The sequence below is a fragment of the Miscanthus floridulus genome, chromosome 12, assembly GCF_019320115.1.
Source record: "Miscanthus floridulus cultivar M001 chromosome 12, ASM1932011v1, whole genome shotgun sequence".
NCBI classification, from domain to species: Eukaryota; Viridiplantae; Streptophyta; class Magnoliopsida; order Poales; family Poaceae; genus Miscanthus; species Miscanthus floridulus.
In genome coordinates, this window is record NC_089591.1 from 73,596,629 (window position 1) to 73,615,563 (window position 18,935).

General features: G+C 42.4%; 3 protein-coding genes across 6 annotated transcripts; all 3 read left to right on the top strand.

Annotated features, from left to right (window-relative positions):
• Window positions 1-2,403: 2,403 nt before the first annotated feature.
• LOC136496305 (glycolate oxidase 3) lies at window positions 2,404-6,732 on the top strand. Of its 3 annotated transcripts, none has more exons than XM_066491951.1 (12): window positions 2,404-2,542; window positions 3,058-3,201; window positions 4,039-4,163; window positions 4,246-4,292; window positions 4,859-4,936; window positions 5,025-5,149; window positions 5,253-5,319; window positions 5,407-5,469; window positions 5,650-5,719; window positions 5,800-5,900; window positions 6,079-6,183; window positions 6,268-6,732. In XM_066491951.1, the coding sequence occupies exons 2-12, from the start codon at window positions 3,062-3,064 to the stop codon at window positions 6,448-6,450; spliced, it is 1,104 nt and encodes a 367-aa protein (XP_066348048.1). In that variant the 5' UTR covers window positions 2,404-2,542; window positions 3,058-3,061; the 3' UTR covers window positions 6,451-6,732. The 3 variants fall into 3 exon arrangements, with proteins under 3 accessions (XP_066348048.1, XP_066348049.1, XP_066348050.1); XM_066491952.1 differs by having other exon boundaries at window positions 2,438-2,542; window positions 2,989-3,201; XM_066491953.1 differs by having other exon boundaries at window positions 2,462-2,542; window positions 2,986-3,201.
• Window positions 6,733-11,118: 4,386 nt separating this feature from the next.
• On the top strand, window positions 11,119-14,952 carry LOC136497527 (glycolate oxidase 2-like). 2 transcript variants are annotated; one of them, XM_066493362.1, is made up of 13 exons: window positions 11,119-11,498; window positions 11,578-11,919; window positions 12,277-12,420; window positions 12,854-12,978; window positions 13,065-13,111; window positions 13,187-13,264; window positions 13,353-13,477; window positions 13,578-13,644; window positions 13,760-13,822; window positions 13,944-14,013; window positions 14,096-14,196; window positions 14,278-14,382; window positions 14,472-14,952. In XM_066493362.1, the coding sequence occupies exons 3-13, from the start codon at window positions 12,281-12,283 to the stop codon at window positions 14,652-14,654; spliced, it is 1,104 nt and encodes a 367-aa protein (XP_066349459.1). In that variant the 5' UTR covers window positions 11,119-11,498; window positions 11,578-11,919; window positions 12,277-12,280; the 3' UTR covers window positions 14,655-14,952. The 2 variants fall into 2 exon arrangements, with proteins under 2 accessions (XP_066349459.1, XP_066349458.1); XM_066493361.1 differs by having other exon boundaries at window positions 14,096-14,382.
• Window positions 14,953-15,942: 990 nt separating this feature from the next.
• On the top strand, window positions 15,943-18,674 carry LOC136497528 (signal recognition particle 14 kDa protein-like). Its single transcript, XM_066493363.1, has 4 exons — window positions 15,943-16,092; window positions 16,317-16,410; window positions 16,512-16,621; window positions 18,217-18,674. The coding sequence occupies exons 1-4, from the start codon at window positions 16,090-16,092 to the stop codon at window positions 18,403-18,405; spliced, it is 396 nt and encodes a 131-aa protein (XP_066349460.1). The 5' UTR covers window positions 15,943-16,089; the 3' UTR covers window positions 18,406-18,674.
• Window positions 18,675-18,935: the final 261 nt, after the last annotated feature.

An 18,935-nucleotide genomic window follows, 5' to 3' on the forward strand; every position in this document is an offset into this window, starting at 1 on the left:
TCAAAACCAAACAGGCCCCAACTGCACAAGCAATGCACAACTATCCCCTAAATTTTTCTCACAAGAAAGTGCTATCTACTGCCAAATATGGCCTACAACCTCTAAGGAAACCATCAACACATGGTTTCAGGGCTAAAAAAACCTATTAAACCTATTTTTCTTGTTAATGGCGTGGTGATCAATCACAACAAATGAACCAGAACATATTTCATCTGGTTGGGCCTTGAATCTATACAGGTTATCAAAGCTTTTATTTCAGGGCCCATACGGTTTATCCAATGCAAGATTCTTACCATTCCACACCCTCTTGTACGGTATTAAGATTTTGTACTCATCCTTCAGCCTTCTTTGGAGTTCAGTAGCACCAACAGTTGCATCTTCTTTCAACGAGTCAATCACTTGTTCACAGACCCAAAACTATGTAACCCCTTTACATACACCAGGCCTCCTTTTGCTTTCACAGGTATGGGGATATGTGTTCCTCTTCACCTGTAAATGGCATAAAAATGAAATACTTATATCTGAAAACAACTGACAGATAAAAAAACATACAAATTCAAAACTAACAGATTACCTTAATTGATTCATCATCCTTCATGGTTGAGGCATGAATTCTCCACCCGCAGCCCTTAGTACTCCCACAGCAGTAAACTCGGTACCTTCCCGTGTCACTCTTTTCAATGTCATAATGAAACTAATGTTTCACAGCATGTGAAGCTAAAGCCAGCTTAAATGCATACATGTCTTTATACACACTGCCTACTGTCATAGGAGGATCCTTCTTGTCATACTCAGCATCAGGCATATGATCAGGCTAATTATCTTTAACAATGACATCTACATCCTCCATTTCATAATTATCATCATCATCAGACACAGATTTATCATCACTGTCTGTTTCACAGTATGTATCTGCATCAGATCCTTCACAATCCCTTTGTCTGCTGCAACCTTGACTCTGAGGTTTTGAAGGTGGTGGATGTTGAGGACCAAGGTCTATATACAACCCTTCCTCATCAACACCCACATGCTCATTCGATGGGTTTGGGTTAGCCATGTATTCATCATCTGCAGTTCACTCTGGGTATGGCTTGGTTGTGCAATGCTAGGACAAGACAGTGAAGGGGTGAAGGGGTTCTCAACAGACTACCAAGAACCGCTAAAATCCCAACCGCTAAAATCCCAAGGAGGAATTTCAGGAGGCTCTGTACTGGGACTGTGGTAACCAAAAGTCAGGAAGCAACACTTGGAAGCATTATGTTTTGCAAACATGTCAAGCAAATCTTGGTCGGTGCAAACTTGGATGTTCATCTGTCTCTCAATGCAGAAGTAAAACAATCTCACAACATCCCCATAATCAGAAGTATACTTATTCTCAACTTCAGCAACCAGATCTACGAAGTTGGTACGATCAGCATCGACGACTTTGTTCAAGCTAAACCACCGAGCACGAGTATGGCGAGCAGTTATCAGGATTTCTAGGTTGTAGCTACCAGCAGGGTCCATCCTACAGATGAACAACAACGAGTTCACATACATTTATCTATCTAAAATCACACTATATCAACCACGACTACTACACGTAACTGACCACAATCACAAGGACCAAGCAATCGAAGCGGGAAAACCCCCTAAAAATGGTACTCACCCATCAGAAAACCAAGGAGGTTGGTCGGCGCGCGCGCCCCCTTGTTTACGGCCATGCGCCGCCAATCCGAAGGATCCACTGTCTCTTCGTTCAGGCCTCCTCTTCCTTGCTCCACTACCTCATTCCACGCCGCAAGCATGGGGGATTGGGGGGGGGGGGGGGGGGAGGGTTCTTCTCTCTGCGCCGTAGCCGCAAGCAGGGCTGGATCGTCTTCTTCTCTCCCCGCCGACGCCGCTAGGGTGTGGGGGAAGAGGACGCTGAGGTAGTACTTTGGACTGGACATACATACATAAGATTCCAGGCACGCGCCAATTAACAGAAATGCTGCGGAGAATGAAGAATTTTGTGTTCGTGCCAATTAACAGAAATGACACTGCAAAATGACAGGATGACAGGAATCTGTACAGACAATACAAGCGCGGAACTCAAAGCTCAAGTTGGCGCACGCCTGCTCTATCCTGTCCTTAGCGTGCATGTGCGTGCACCGTGCTGCCGAACTCCCAGCGATTTTGCAATTGCAGTCCAGCGAGCCTGAACGGCTACAAAACTGCAGGGCATGTGCAGGGACCAAAACAACGTGAGACAGTATCGTGCACTGCTCTGAAACATTTCTCTGAATCGCTAGTTGCTCATTCTTCTTTCCTCATTTCCTTACATGGCATGCCCACAAGCAAATATGCTGCCACGTCAGATGCTCAGGACTCAACTTAGCCCTCACGGGCGGGCGCATCATAGTGACAGCGGTACAACACACCATGACACCATCTGATCTGAGTGTTTAAATACCCACACGGCTGGCCACACCACGAGACCCCTGCTCCAATTCATCACTCCAAGGCCGGCGAACGGGCGTCCGTCAGAGCCTCGGCCGCTTCCGCTTCCCTTGCGCGCTCAGTGAGTTCCCCGGGAACCTTCGCATCTGATCATTTCATTTCATTTGGTCTAGTTTTTCCGGCCCTGTTTAAGCCCTTTTTCTTGTTTGGGTTCTACTGCGCAAGGAAAGGGTAGGGGTAATCGTTCCTCTCGCCTCTCGGTCGCTGGAATCAATTGGAGGCCTCAATTGGATCGGTTCCTGTCTTTGCAGTGATGATTTATGTGATGCCCCTAGCTAGGCTACCAAAGAATGTCCCCAACTCTGAATCCGCGAATCATTCTGTTGTTGCGGTCTTGTTGCTTTGCCCCATGTTTTGATTTGTGTTTTAACCTTGCTTGATTTCTCTGTATTGAACTATACGGCAACCCCCACTTGTTCTTGTTATTTTTCATCATCAGCCTCAAAAGAACATCATTATATTGTTCTGAATCCTTCTGATGGAAAGTGGAATATGTGGTATTAGCAGATCAGAGAAGTTGTCTGAAGTCTGAACTGCCGATGAACTGGAACTAACTGTGAGGAATTGTCTGGGCAGAGACATGGAGCTGATCACAAATGTCACCGAGTATGAGAAGCTCGCCAAGGAGAAGCTGCCGAAGATGGTGTACGACTACTATGCCTCCGGCGCAGAAGATCAGTGGACGCTCAAGGAGAACAGGGAGGCCTTCTCCAGAATTCTGTAAGCCAAGCTACCTTCCAAAACAGTAGGTTTTAGCCGTATTCGATTGGTAGCACACCGCTGATTCAACTGTTCTTGTTTTTACTCACGTCAGCAGCTAATAATTCACTGAAAATCAGGAACTTTATGGAAAACGTTCAGAACAAGTATACAAGGATGACATAAATTTTGATATCTGATAGAAATTGTCATGTATCAAGAAAACTCATATATTATTTTAAGTTTTTGAGCGTGTAGGATAATGAATGTGGCGCCTCTCCAATCCTTGTGGAAAATGTATAGCTTCATGATAACAATTAGTCTGAGGTGACTTTGTCGAATTGTTTAGTCTAAGCGGATAAAATCACCTTTGATTAATAAAAGTAAACGGTAGCAAAGTGGACCAATCACATGGAGTAGAGGACAAGAGATCAGAAGTTGTCTTGTGACTTGTGGCCTGCATGGTCAAAAGAAGATGGCAACTTCACTAGGAACTCTCAGATACGACACATGACATTAGAAATGCATGGACATGTGCAAAATTATTGTCCTTGCAGGTTTCAGCTCTTCGGTCATGCATCTGGACTCTGAATTTTCATACAGATGACGTTGAGTATGGCATTTGTCATGTTTGTAGTAGACAGTAAATAGTTATCTCCAAGACTTTTTGCTCACTAACTCGATTGTTAGCACACTGCTGATTCAACCGTTGTTGTTTTTATTCACGTTTGACAATAGTAAGAATTAACTTATCCACAACACACACACTGACACCAAAGTCATCAACTCAAGTTTGAGAAAAGGAGACGTTGTTCTCTGAGAACCTCATTTTGTGCTTCCTTGTGGAAATGATTACAGGTTTCGACCACGGATACTGATTGACGTCTCCCATATCGACATGGCCACAAACGTCCTGGGATTCAACATTTCCATGCCTATTATGATTGCTCCTTCGGCCATGCAGAAAATGGCCCATCCTGATGGTTCGGACGAATGTTCAATAATTACACTTTTCTACTCATTTTTCAAAGGAAAGTTCTTATGGAGAAATTATCTGGAATGCAGGAGAGCTTGCTACGGCAAGAGCAGCAGCCTCTGCAGGAACAATAATGGTTTGAAAGATCACACTGCTTGTGGCACCTCAGTCATGACCTGAACATTGAGGGTGTGTTTGGTTTGAGGACAAGGGTGGATGGGATATGGCCATCCATGGATTTCGGGATATGGATATCCATGTTGTTTGTTTGGTTGGATGGATGGGATGAGCCATTTTTCTGTTTGGTTGGATAGATGAGATTGCATGGAATGAAATACTTAACTAATTATATCTATTATTTAAAAATAATAACAACTAATTATACCCTAATAAATATGCATTGACACTAATCTTGTCATTATAATCACTAATTAAAAATAAATATATGTTAATTAGCACTATACTACTCTAATTGTCACACAAAACATGCGCTAATCAATATGTGGATATCATCATCCTCATCCGCCATATTTTTGAGGGCCAGGATATCCAGCATCTACTCATAATATTCCTTGTCGTGGATATCTAGGTTCAGCTTGTCCATTCAACTAAGCACCTCGTATCCATGGATATCCATGGAACCAAACACACCTTAATTCATTGTGCTGATCCTATGACTGATCTTTTGTTTTTTTTTTTCAGACATTGTCCTCATGGTCTACTTCCAGCGTTGAAGAGGTCAACTCAGTTGGGCCAGGCATACGTTTCTTCCAGCTCTATGTATGCATGATTATCTGCATGAACTTACAAGAGGCATTGCTTATTCATCACACTGATCTTACCATGAATCATCTGTCTCCATCATCAGGTCTACAAGGACAGGAATATAGTACGGCAACTCGTGAAAAGGGCTGAAATGGCTGGCCTTAAAGCTATTGCACTCACTGTAGACACTCCAATACTTGGCCGCAGGGAAGCTGATATAAAAAACAGGTGCGAATCTAACAACTGAACCCAGCGTGCTGTACAGGACGAATGTTCATTATTTCTATTAGGAATCCAATACACGCTGCATATATACTGTGAAACCATGCAGATTCACCTTACCTCCACATCTGACGTTGAAAAACTTTGAAGCGCTGGATCTTGGCACGATGGACAAGGTTACCTGAAAACTGAGCTTGACATAGGGCTATAAAAATGCATCTATTTCTTCAGGTTTTCTTACCAAATATCTTTTGATGTGTCAGACAAACGACTCTGGCCTTGCTTCCTATGTTGCTGGTCAAGTTGACCGCACTCTTTCCTGGAAGGTATTATTTCTACACGACTACACCCTAGCTTCCTAGTTTCAGATAACAGCTAATCTGAAGTTTGACATAAATGGAAGATGCATTCAAAAAACACAAATGCAATAGTATTTCACTCTACTTGCATTCAAGTGTTCTAGTATGTGGCAATAAAATGCTGATAAGTAGCAATACAACAAACAGGACATCAAGTGGCTGCAGACAATTACCTCGTTGCCGATCTTAGTGAAAGGGGTCGTGACCGCAGAAGACAGTAAGTGTTCAGTTTCAGACTTTCAGACTTTGAGGTGCAGCTTCAGTTTCGCATCAGCATTAAACATATACGCAATGCAGCTAGACTTGCAATTGAATATGGCGCTGCTGGGATCATTGTGTCCAATCACGGCGCACGCCAGCTAGATTATGTTCCTGCAACTATCAGCTGCCTGGAAGAGGTACGCTAACTATCCTTCTGTATTCAGATTCAGAGCTTCAGAGGTTACGTTTTCCAGAAAAGCACAGACAGCTTCATTATTAATAGCCGAGTCTTCAGAAGAAGCTTTGCTTGTGCTTCCTGGCTTTCCAACTTCCATGTCTGCTGAGGTTTTTACGAGAAGGGCCACATGAATTCAGGTCGTGAGGGAAGCGAAAGGCCGGCTGCCGGTGTTCCTCGACGGCGGCGTCCGCCGTGGCACGGACGTGTTCAAGGCCCTGGCGTTGGGAGCTTCAGGAGTGTTCGTAAGGACGACGCGCCCACTGGATACTGCTAACATTGTTATCTCGTTCAAGCTCGACACCTGACACTGTCGCTTGGTGTTGCAGATCGGCCGCCCGGTGTTGTTCTCGCTGGCAGTGGACGGCGAGGCCGGCGTGCGGAAGGTGCTGCAGATGCTGAGGGACGAGCTGGAGCTCACCATGGCGCTCAGCGGCTGCACGTCGCTGAGGGAGATCACCCGCGCCCACGTCATCACCGACAGCGACAGGATCGCCCGCTCGCGGCTGTAGAATGTACAGTTCAGCTCAGCATGTTGGTCTCGACTGAACTGTCCTAATTCTAGATACCGCTAGCTGTTGTGCTCTCATTTTTACGTTATGCAAATAAGGAAGCTGCGTGTGTGTGTGCCTGTTGCTGACGTTTGTTTGCACCGCAGTCGTAGTTGGCTAGTTGCCAGTGTTGATTGGCGTTGGTGGTTGTTTTTTCTTTTATAACAATTGGTGGTTGGTTTGGGTTTCGACACATGGAAAGGAATTTATGGGATCTGGGGCCGGTTTAATAATACACTAGTCCATCAATCCGTGTTTAAATTTATAATTTTGGGAGTCATAAGCATCGGATGCTGCGACTCCTTCCATTGGAATGATAATTATATTTTCAATAGAAAAAAATTACGAAAATGCTACGCACGAGACGTTTGTCAGTCCGAATGCCACTTCGTGGGCCTGCATACGAGCCCAATAAACCTCTGGCCTACACCCACTCGTTTTTTATTACGGCATTCATGTCCGTCTCTTCCGTTGGGTCGGTTGGATAAGGAAAGGAGGAGACGAGAGACCTACTCCGCTCTGGTCCGCACGTCGCCGGTGCCCCCGCCTGCTCTTGCTCAGTCGGGTGCCTTGCTACTCCTACTCTACGGCCTGCTCCGCCGTCGACAGTCACCCCACGCTGCTCCTTCCCCTGCTCCACCGCGCCACCCCGCTGCTTTCTGCCGCTGCTTCTGCTCTGCGGCCCGCTTCGCCTAACAGTGCGGGCACCGCCGTGCCCATGCGAGGTGACCGCTCCCTCGGCCGCCAGCTAGCAACTAAGGCTACTGCGCAAGGAGAAGCGTCGAGCCCTGGCACGGAAGCCCTCCAGCCTCGCCTCCTGCTAGGCTACGGTGCCCCGATGCAGACGACGGAGGAGGCCGCACCGAGATACAATGCATGTTACAAGTGTACATTTCAAATGTTTCAGATATTTTAGAGCTATGTTGCAAGTGTTTCATAGGGATGTTACAAAAGTAGATCGGGATGTTGCACATATTACAATGGGCTATACACGTATGTTTCAAGTGTATGTTCCAAATGTTTCATCTGTTTCAGACGTATGTTCTAAGTGTTTCATTTGGATGTTGCAAACGAGATGTTTCATATATATGCAAGTGTTTCAAGTGTTTTTAAACGTATGTTGCAAGTATTTTATCTTGATGTGTTGCAATGGCTACACATGTGTTTTCAAGGTTTTTCTGGTGTTTTGCAAGTATTTCAGACGTATGTTGCAAGTGTTTTAGTTGTTTCGGACGTATTTTGCAAGTGTTTTATCTGGATGTGGCAAAGTAGATCGGGTGTCGCACATGGTGCAATGCGTGTGAGAAGTGGAGGGGGCGCGAGCGGTCTGGCGGCGTGGCCCCACGTGGGCACGTGAAATGCAGGCTGCCAGGCACGGGCGGGGGCCAAGGAAACAGGAGTGTAGAGCGAGCGTCTATCCGGACGTCCGGACACTAGCATTGCCACAAAAAATAGTATTAAATATATTTTATCTCTTAATTTATTTTATAATATGTTGCCATTTGTCGAAGAATCAATATCATTTTAAAGTCACCTTGAAAACAATCTACTTATACAAGTTTTAGTATTATAAACATGTATTATTTTTTAGACAAAATAAACAAGTATTATTGACTAATTGTTATCAGAGTTTATAAAATTTGACTTTTTCTGGTACAAAACACGTTTATCATTCCACGATGGAGGATGTTTCATATCTATGACTAATAAAGTTTACCTATATCTATATTTAATTGAGCTTTCTTTTTTCTTTGTTCATTTTCTATATGTACCTCTATCCCAAAATGATGCAACTATGGGTTGCGTGCCAGTTAAAGTGATTTATGTTTGATCAAATTTCTAATAAATAATATTCACAATTATGGCTCCAAATCAATTTATTACGAAAACACATTTCGTATTTAATTTAATGATATTTATTTTATATTATAAATAATTATACTTATTTATCTATAATTGGTCAAACATGACACTGTTCTAGAAGAGCATTTTTTTGGACGGATGGAGTAATAATCACTATCAAGATGTGATAGTTATCGATTTACTGATCAACATGTTTTTTTCATCTATATCCATAATATTTTCTGTTTGCATGAGACCTAGTCTATCTTAATATACATTTAGTTGAAATTTTAGCTTAAATTATAGTATCTCTTTCCAGGGTCGGTGGTTTTATATCTTTATAATTTTTGTGAAAAAAATTAGGATTTTTTTTCTAGCACTTGTTGCGCAACGTGGAGATTCCGTTGGACCTTTGGTTAGAACATTGGATAAGAACTGGAAAAGTAATGTATACTTACAATCCTTTGGTGTCAAAATAGTGTTGGAAAAACCAGATTACGCCACGCATAGGGTTGGCAATGGGTCTCATACCCGATGGATATTTGATCTATCAAGGGACGGGTATGGGATAATTTCTCTCTCCGTAGTGATATAAATGCTACCCTCTCCCTTCTAAAATATAAGGAATTCGATTTTATCCTAAGTCAAACTATAATAACTTTAACCAAGTTTATAGAAAAAAAGAAAATATACTTAACTTGAAATTAACTTAATTAGATATATTATAGAATATATTTTGAATTTTTAATAATACACATCTTTGATGGGGTAGATGTTAATATTATTTTCTATAAATTTAGACAAAGTTACTTTAGTTTGACTTAGAACAAATCTGAATTCTATTATATTTCAGGATAGAGGAGTATACTCTCCCACCCGCTAGCCCTCCAGTCCTCCACCATCCCCCCATGCACGCAAACGCATCTGTCCCTTCAACGCCATAGCTAGAGAGAGAACCAGTAAGGTGGTGAGGGTTTGACGAAGCATAACTAGTTAGTCGCTAGCTAGTTGGCTAATAATTAGTTAAAATTTTGATAAAATTATTTATTCGTTTCGTTGAAATTTAGCTTATGCTGATGCTGAAAAATACCGTTCGCTGATTTATTATGAGAAAAAAATTGTACAATGGCTGATAAGCCGTGCTGATAAATTCAAGCGAACTGTGGGGAACTAATTTTTTTAGCTAAGTCTATAACTAGTTGTTAGCTAACTACCCAGCCAACCATAATTAATTTAGGCCTCGTTCGCTGGTCTGAAACTTGACTAAAACTGGCTGAAAAACACTGTTCCGGCTGAATTATTGTGAGAGAAAAATACTGTTTCGACTGAAAAAAAAAAGACGAACAAGCCGAATATGGGGTAAGCCGAACATGGCCTTAGTCTAATTTTTAGGCTCAACTAGTAACTGCTCCCGTTTCAATTGTAAGTCGCTTTGACTTTTTTGGTTTCATCCATTTTACTATATATCTAAACATATTATTATATTTATATCTAGATACAAGATGGATGTAAAAAAATAAAGCGACTTCTAATTTAGAATGAAAAAAGTAGTCATTTGTACCAAACATATCCTAAATCATGCCCAAAAGAAGCCAAAGTCTAGATAGAATAAAGATGATTCAATTTGGACAAAAAGTTAATTGAACATCTCTACATCTAAAACGACTCTAAAGTAATCATTTACCCGGTGATACCAAATCCAGTGATACCAAATCGCGTCCATATTTGGTATGAACTCCTTTTTCCGCGTCCAATAGGACGCCACCGTCTTTGATAAGAAGTCCCGATCTTCGTGTGGTGGGCGCAGCGCTCCACCTTGAACGCATTGAGTCGTCGACCATATGCTCGTGCTAAAAAGATTTCCATCACGGACAACGATGAGCCATAGCGCTCCATGAGGCTCCGTTCCTGCCATACGGGCCCGAGGCGAGAAGGAAGCCGCTACCAAAGAGCCACAAGGAGCTTCTAAAGCTTTAATTCTTAACAAGCTGACTTGACCAATGAGGCAACGACCAAGACATGCATGCTTGAGAAAGGAGTAGGTGGCTAGCTGATGACTGCCTACATAAAAAGACAACTGGGCATCACTAAGTTCGACACATAAAACACAACTTGCCCAATGACTCACAGGAGCAGGGCTGTGTTTAGTTAGGTGAAATTTAGGAATTTAGTTACTGTAGCACTTTCGTTTTTATTTGATAATTAGTATTCAATCATGGACTAATTATGTTCAAAACGTTCGTCTCGCGATTTCCAACCAAACTGTGTAATTAATTTTTTTTTGTCTATATTTAATGCTCCATACACGTATCGTAAGATTCGATATGATAGGTACTATAGTACTTTTTGGATTTTTTTTTGAAACGAAACAAGGCCTAACCATGAGTGCACGAAAACTAGCTAAGCTAGCTAAGAACCGAAATGGAGGACTATCAGCCTGATCGCTGGGCTGGGGCTGGCTGGGCTGGCGGCCTCCTCACATGCCTACTATTTACGCGAACCAGTCAGCAGTATTTCTCTCTCACATAAACGAACCAGCAACGATACGAACCAGCCAACCGAACAGGCTGTATGATATTCTTTCTGTGCTCTACTCCGCTGATGTCCTATAAAATTTATCTATTTTCTTTGATCTTACATCTGATCATTTATCCGGTGCAATACACGAGCATTACTCTAGTATAACAAAAATAAAGTTTTTGATGGTCAACAAAAGCAAAATCAGTTCAAAGTTCCTAAAAATATCCTTAGGTTCCGAAATTAACCCTGTCTGGCTACCTCCGACTCCCCACCACTCTCCGCCTCGCCCGTCCGCGGGCCGTCACCTGCCCCGCCTCGGCGCACGCACGGCGAGGCATCCGCTAGGCCCGACGGCTCCGCTCGAACCAGCAGTACAGCACCAGCGCCGATGCTGCCGCCCCTAATCCCAACTACAGCCGCCGGCCGCCGCCTCCCCCAACTGAACTGACGGAGGCATCGCATCGTTTTTCCTCGCCGGATGACCGCAGCCAGTCAGTATCCGCGTCATGCTGAACCGTCTCATCCTAGTCTATCGCTATCACAACCAACAGCTTCATCGCCTACTGGCTACTGCTGCGGGAAGGGATGGCGAACTCGTCCCCGATAGCTACAGCTACAGAGCGTCGAATTCCACAGCCAAACAGCAGGTGCGAACGGTTTATCCACGAATTTACTTCGAGCAGAAGTGCTCCTGTCTGATACTCGAATCGAAACGCATTATTGCAGGAGATATTTTAGAAAGCCTACTTGCACTGTCACTGTCGGTCACTGCTGATAGATCAGATATTCAGATACCAATCACACTATCCTCGTCTTTGCATATACACGAAGAGGACGAAATTGGTTGAGTGGTTACCAAAAGCCAAACACTTTCCAGCATAATATGCATGCAAAGGACGACGAATTGGTTACCAGTTACCAACACTTTCCAGCATATGCACGCAAAGGACGAAATTGATTACCAAAGCAACAGTTTCCAGTCCCAGCGGTAGGAACAGACCGTCACCAGCCAAAGATAATCCATTCCCTCACACAGGCACAAACGCTGAGCCTGCTCTCCGCAGTCTAGTAAGTCCTCTTGTTGATCCCTCCTGCAAAAAAACTCGAAAACTGCTTTGTTGTTAGTGCTATTTCTCCTCATCTTAGTTTGATGGATCTGTGTCGATTTATTGAAAGATGCAGACTTCCATTTCAGTTCATCACACTGTGGAGTTTGTTTTGATTTATAGCTTAGCACTGATATTTCGTCTTATCTTATATATTGTTTTGATCTTCTCACATGTTTCCTCAGTTTGCCTCTGTGCAGTTCATGAATTGCCTTCATCCTTTGCTCGTGTTGTTTTTGCCCCCTTCTTGACAGATATATGTCAACCACTAAACAATTTTTTTTTTCTGACCTTCTGAATTTCCCCCAAATTTGGGCAGGGAGATGGCGTTGATCACGAATGTCTCTGACTATGAGGAGCTTGCAAGGCAGAAGCTGCCTAAAATGGTTTATGACTTCTATGCCGGGGGTGCAGAAGACCAGTGGACACTCAAGGAGAATAAGGAGGCATTCTCCAAGATTTTGTAAGCTATCTTCCAGATTGTTAGGTCTTAGCTATGTTTATAAGCTCAACTGGATGACCTACATCACTTCATCCACTTGTGAACTTTTTGGATTTTGTTTTAGGTTTTCAAAAGACGTTTTGTAGCCTTAACATATGATTTCTGAACTGTAGACTAAAATGCAAAGGAACTGACAAATATTGTTGCCTAGTTTGAAGAACCACAAGCATGCAAGTTTATCTTTAGTGAATACAAACATGTTCTCCTATGCTTATTTCTTTTGCAGAAAATATATGAGTCGTGAAATGTCGCTTACATTTGTTTATCTTCTTTATTCAGTACAATCCAATTGAATTGTTCAAGTTTTGCTCTTTTGTGTTTGATCCAAATTAGAATCCAGAAAAGAAAAGAGATATTGAGAACCTCATTGTGTCCATCTAATGAACGGTATTAGGTTTCGACCATGGGTGCTGATTGATGTGTCTCATATTGACATGTCTACGAGTATACTGGGTTACAAAATTTCCATGTCTATTATGGTGGCTCCCACTGCTTTGCACAAACTGGCCCACCAAGAAGGTTCTATCTTGTTATAATTCACCTTTTTTCCTCTTTTGGCAACATTAAAAGGAAAGTTCTTTTACGGAGGTTCATCTGAAATGCAGGAGAGGTTGCTTCTGCCCAGGCAACAGCTGCTGCAGGAACTATAATGGTTTGCAAGATTGCACCTTTTTATCGGCTAAGTGATGACTCACATATTAATTCCTTTACTGGTTACATTTTTCAGACATGGTCTTCATGGTCATCTTGCAGCATCGAGGAAGTTAACTCAAGTGCACCAGGACTTCGTTTCTTCCAACTTTCAGTATGAAGTTCATACTCATCATTACATTTTTACCTTTTTCCCTGCTTGATTTGATCTTTCCCCTGTTTACTGTCATTGCCACATTTAGGCATTCAAGGACAGGGATATTGTGCAACAACTTGTCAGAAGGGCAGAAAATGCTGGCTATAAGGCAATTGCCGTCACTGTCGATGCTCCACGGCTTGGTTGCAGGGAAGCTGATGTCAGGAACAGGTATGCATCTTGAATATATACAACGTAGTTTCAGCAGGAGTTCTGTATTTGAGCAGTACATACTTTACAACAAATTATGTATTGTTCTATGTGTCACTAGATTCACGCTGCCTGAAAATGTGGCATTGAAGTGCTTTGAAGGACTGGATCTCAGCAAAATGGACAAGGTTTTCTGAAAACTTGAGCTGGTCTAATTGCATGGGGGTTCAAATTGAGATGGATATATTTCATTTCTTTTTATTTTATTTTCATAACAGCTGTTTTGTGATATTGATATTTCAGACTAATGCTTCTGGCCTTGCTGCATATGTCACTAGTCAGATTGACAGCTCTCTTTCTTGGAAGGTAGGATTTGCAACATGCTAATCAGCTAATGTTAGTTGCTATAAATGACTTCAACCATCAGATGACAGTATCTCATGCATAAACCTCAGTGAAAATGAACTATCAACATAGTGTAATGCAGGATATCAAGTGGCTACAGATGATTACCTGGTTGCCTATCTTAGTGAAAGGAGTCATAACAGCAGAAGATGGTAAGTATTTGGTTTCAGTTGTTTTAAATGCTACGCCACTCAACCTGATCTATGATTCCATAAAACATTTGCAAATTTGCAGCTCGACTTGCTATTGAATGCGGTGTTGCTGGCATTATTATGTCCAACCACGGGGGCCGCCAGCTAGACTATCTTCCTGCAACCATCAGCTGCCTTGAAGAGGTATGCAAATCAATCACAGCTGCCTCGGATATCTCTGGTTCATGGCTTTATGCTAACTTGCCTTGGCAACGAAAATTTCAGGTTGTAAGAGAAGCAAAGGGCCGTGTGCCTGTGTTCCTTGACAGCGGCATCCGCCGTGGCACTGACGTGTTCAAGGCCTTGGCATTGGGAGCCTCAGGAGTATTTGTAAGTCCTTTCCTGGATTAATCTTACTTCAATGCAGGAAGATTTCTTGACATGTACTGCATCATGCATTCATGCTTGTCCTCTGTCAGATTGGAAGGCCTGTACTGTTCGCCCTTGCTGTGGACGGCAAGGCTGGGGTGAGGAATGCACTGCGAATGCTGAGGGATGAGCTCGAGATCACCATGGCGCTGAGCGGCTGTACATCGCTGAAAGATATCACCCGCGATCGCGTTATCACTGAGAGCGACATGATCCGTCGATGTAGGCTTTGATTCGTTTGCTGTTGTGCAGCACTGAAAGTCTGTTGCCCATTGCCCTGGCATGACTGTCTGGGCCCATCGGATTGGTTTTGACCTCTTGGCCCATGTGCTAATAGGTTCATTTGGGCTTTTTCTCATTTCTCTGCGTCTACCATTCAGATTGTTAGCCCATCAAGCCTTGAGGGCTTACAATTTCAAAGGCTGACCCAAATGAAGACGTGACATTGATATGCCGGTCACTCTATGACTTCATTATTTTCGGCCTACTTTTGCTCACCTGTGCTTGATAATATATGCTTCAATAAGTCACAAAATTGCATATCAAACAGGTCTCACTTGAGTTTCGACACCGGCCAAATGACTGATATAGGGCGGAGTGGCTAATATTAACTAGTATTGGCCTGTATAGATGCTGGGATGGGATGGAACTACTTATGTACCAAAGTGGATCTAGTCAACAGTATGAGATATATCGGACATTTTGGTTGATACTGGAATCGTATTAATTTTCTCGAGTGGAGGAACCTTGTTCACCGACGACAAAAATATTTGAGACACAAAATGTTATAGTTTTTGAATAATGCATCCAAATTAAATTATGATTGCACCGTTGTATTTCTTACGATGAAATATTAAAAACAGGACCCCCGCTTGACGCATTTGGATGATATTTTTTTAGAAAATATTTTCTAATAATGTTGAAATATTTTTTTGACAGCCTGTTCGTCTGGTCGTATTTGACTTATAAGCTATGGCTTATCAGACAACGAACAGTATTTTTCTCTCACATCAAACCAGCTAACAATACTTTCAGTCATGGCTTATCAGCCAAACAAGCCCAAACGAACAGGGCAAATGTCCTTGGTTTATATCCTTATGGAAAAATTAGTACAATATTTAGGACAAAAATGTCGCAAGTTCAGATTCTAGAGAAAAATGTTTCAGTTCATTAGAAAAAAGATCCACCTTCATAAAAAGGGCATGTTCGCTTGAACTTATTAGCCGGCTATAGTATTTTTCTCTCACGATAAATCAGCTTCAGTCGGCTTATCAGCCGGCTTATCAGCCGGCTATAATACCAGCCGAACAGGCCCCGCTAATTTTCAATGTTCCAATAAATTTTATCATCACGGTTTCAACAATTTTAAACCAAAAAATATTCATCCATCCATTTGTTCCATAAAAAGAGTAAATACAAATTATCCCTATAATAATAAAATTAAAAAAAACAAGAAAGAAATAAGAAAAAACTTTAAAGAATTGTTTGAAACAATGAACGGGCCCATCGCTTCCCTCGGCCGAACAGCCCCCCGACTGGGCTATATTCGTTCTCCCGGCGTGCTCCGTCTCTCCTATCTCAGCGCGACGACTACGCTACCGCCGACGCCGCCGACGCCCTACGGCCCAGATCTTCGTCGGCCTCTTCTCCGGCAACGAGCACCCGAAGATGGTACGCCCGCCCCTTCTCTTCTCTACCTGCTGTGCGAAATCGAGCAGCACCAAAGCCTAACCTAAGCTATTTGGCAATTTGTAATCGGACCTGATCTAATCGCAAGCGCATACATGAATTATGCCTACTAACTTCGATTGTTTTGCGAAAACGTTATCGGGCGTAGATGCGTACACTCATATCCTTTGTTGGGTCCGCCCCCTGATCTGTGTGGGTTTGTTCAGGTGGTCCTGCAACCAGATCGGTTCCTAAGCGAGCTGACGAGCATGTACGAGCGGAGCACGGAGAAGGGATCCGTGTGGGTCACCATGAAGCGATGTGAGTGATCTCTCTGTTGCGTGTTGATTTGCAGATTGGAGCGGCTGACGAGTTGAGGTCTGACCTGATGCGGCGTTGTTGTTTTTTTTGGGGGGGGGCAGCGACTCTCAAGAGCAAGGCACAGTTGCAGAAGACGGAGAAGAAGGGGCAGGAGGTAGAGCACCGGTGCCTCATCCGTGCCTCTGATGGCAAGAAGAGCATCTCAACCTCGGTACTGTGACTATCCTTGTGCAGCTGCTGGGATTAGTTTTGGATAAGATTGCTGGTTTTGTGCATACTTTGTACTGGTGATTGGTCAGCAGTTTGCTAGCAAATCCATTGCTAATTATGTCCATGCAGTTGCTATGAGTATGAATTTAGGATCAGACATTTTCGTATGTATTTGCCTATATGCTAAATCATCATGGCCACTGATTATGGATTCATAGTGGTAGGGTGTGCCATTTTGTGTTCTCTCATAGGGAATGTATATGGATGTAGAAAAAGCAGATGGAAACCCTACAAGCTTAGTAAATCAAAACAGTGTCCTCAATATCTAGAAATCATGTGACGACTAGTGGAGTGAGTCAGGGCCATGGCCACATGGGGTAGAGCATATAGCTTCGACGGTATGTGGAGCTTCTCTTCTGTAGCATTCTAGCATGATGGAAAGTAGAGAGAAACTTTAGAAATCAGCTTCTTAGAATTGGAATCCATAGGATATCATTGCTAATAATATATATCATTTATACATTTGTGTTTTCTGAGTTGTACTTTCTTAACAATGAAATAGCATAAAGATTGTTTGGTTTCTATTGTTGTAATTCTTGCAAACTTTGGTGCATGACATGAGCAAGCAATATGCTTAACATTCAGCTAGTTTGTTGATCTAAAGGAAATGTTTATGGTTACCACATATACTTAACAGTTGTATCTGTTGTTAGTTCCTAGGTTTGTGAATCCCTTTCTAAGTATTGCATCCTTTCATGCCCTCACCAAGTCTTTCTTTCATCAAGTGTGGATTACTTGAGATATCTCACTTATAAGCATCAAATGTGTAAAGAATGACAGTCATTTACTTGCGCTGTTTAATTTGTGTAATTGCATTTAACAGTGATGATGCTCATTGGTTTCTACATTTTAGCTGTTGGTGGAATCCTTTATCAAGGTTATATGTTAATTTTTCACCTCAAAACAGTGAGGCATGTAGCCTTTTTTATGTTTGTATAATAATATTCCTATAAACAGTCAGTTTGGACACCTTTCCAGTTGTTACATGGACAGGCATGACATGTTTAGAGTTCCTATACCCCTTCTTAAATAAGTAATTTCCTTGAACTTGTATTTAATGATGTGATGTGATGATTTAAACTATTCCATATCTAAGGATAAAAATATTGGTACATGGATCCAGAATATTTGTGAACTCCATGTTCACATAAAGGCGCAATCACAAGCAATATTAGTAACTTTGCATTTTCTTCATCATGGAACTGTGACTTGACTGCAAGGCAAATTGTATTGTGGTAACACAGATTAAGTATGTGATTAGTTTTGTTCTATATTGTGCACATTACTTGTCCTTGTATCAAATTTGTGCACATCCAATTAAGGCATCTTCTTGACCAAATGCTTCACTAGAGATTGATAAGCCTGCTAGTGTTATATTTACCTTGATGTTGACATTGGTATTTTCCATGCAATGTCTTCCAAGGTGCGTACACTCATTTGCAACTTCTTTTGTTGTCGTCATGATGGTTAATTCATGTATCCTTCCTGCTTCGTAAACACTATCCCAACTTGTTGGAACTCTATGTTTACTCTCAGGTCTCTCTAAAGGAGTACGCAAAGTTCCAAGCTTCATACGCAACAGTTCTTAAGGCCCATATGCACGCTCTGAAGAAAAGGGAGAGGAAAGACAAGAAGAAGGCTGCAGATGCTGAGAAGGCAATCGAGACCGCACCCAAGAAGCAGAAGAAAGCATCTTCAAAGAAATCTTCGGGGTCCAAGTCATAAGACACTCGCAGAACTCAATGTGTGTCTACCGCCAGACTAATCAGAGTGTCTAGAAGTTTTTCTTATCTGGTTTTTATCCGAATTCGTGTCTGGGAGATGAAAGCCTGTGAATACACCTATATAGAGCCGTGCCATCGATACTAACATTTTTGAAGCAGAGTTTTGAGGTGAATGTGAGGCGCTGCGGTGTCCTGATTGACATTAACGGAGACATGAGTTCTGAACTTTTAGTGCTGTTTGGTTGCATAAAGGTAAAGGCCTTTTGAACTTTTAGTGCTGTTTGGTAGAGAATATCTTCGTCGCTGGAATGGGAAGGGAATCGATGATTACATGTTGTGTTTGGTTCACCCGTGGTAACAGGGTGGATGTGAGCGCAAATGCACAATCGGTTGCTGCTCAAATCGGGCGTAATCTACTTACTGAAGCATGGGATTGATTATCCTATACATGTTGGATCCTATCGATGGTTAAGCAAATCCCATTGATGGTGAAGCAAACAGAAAATGATATATGCTTCACCATTAGTTCAC

Coding starts and splice junctions, on each gene's coding strand:
- LOC136497527 (XM_066493361.1), top strand. CDS start 12,281: ATGGCGTTGATCACGAATGTCTCTGACTATGAGGAGCTTGCAAGGCAG. Junction 13,478..13,577: donor GAAGCTGATGTCAGGAACAG/GTATGCATCTTG, acceptor ATGTGTCACTAG/ATTCACGCTGCCTGAAAATG. Junction 14,014..14,095: donor AGTCATAACAGCAGAAGATG/GTAAGTATTTGG, acceptor GCAAATTTGCAG/CTCGACTTGCTATTGAATGC.
- LOC136497528 (XM_066493363.1), top strand. Junction 16,411..16,511: donor GTGGGTCACCATGAAGCGAT/GTGAGTGATCTC, acceptor GGGGGGGGGCAG/CGACTCTCAAGAGCAAGGCA. Junction 16,622..18,216: donor AGAAGAGCATCTCAACCTCG/GTACTGTGACTA, acceptor GTTTACTCTCAG/GTCTCTCTAAAGGAGTACGC.
- LOC136496305 (XM_066491951.1), top strand. CDS start 3,062: ATGGAGCTGATCACAAATGTCACCGAGTATGAGAAGCTCGCCAAGGAG. Junction 5,150..5,252: donor GAAGCTGATATAAAAAACAG/GTGCGAATCTAA, acceptor GAAACCATGCAG/ATTCACCTTACCTCCACATC. Junction 5,720..5,799: donor GGTCGTGACCGCAGAAGACA/GTAAGTGTTCAG, acceptor TACGCAATGCAG/CTAGACTTGCAATTGAATAT.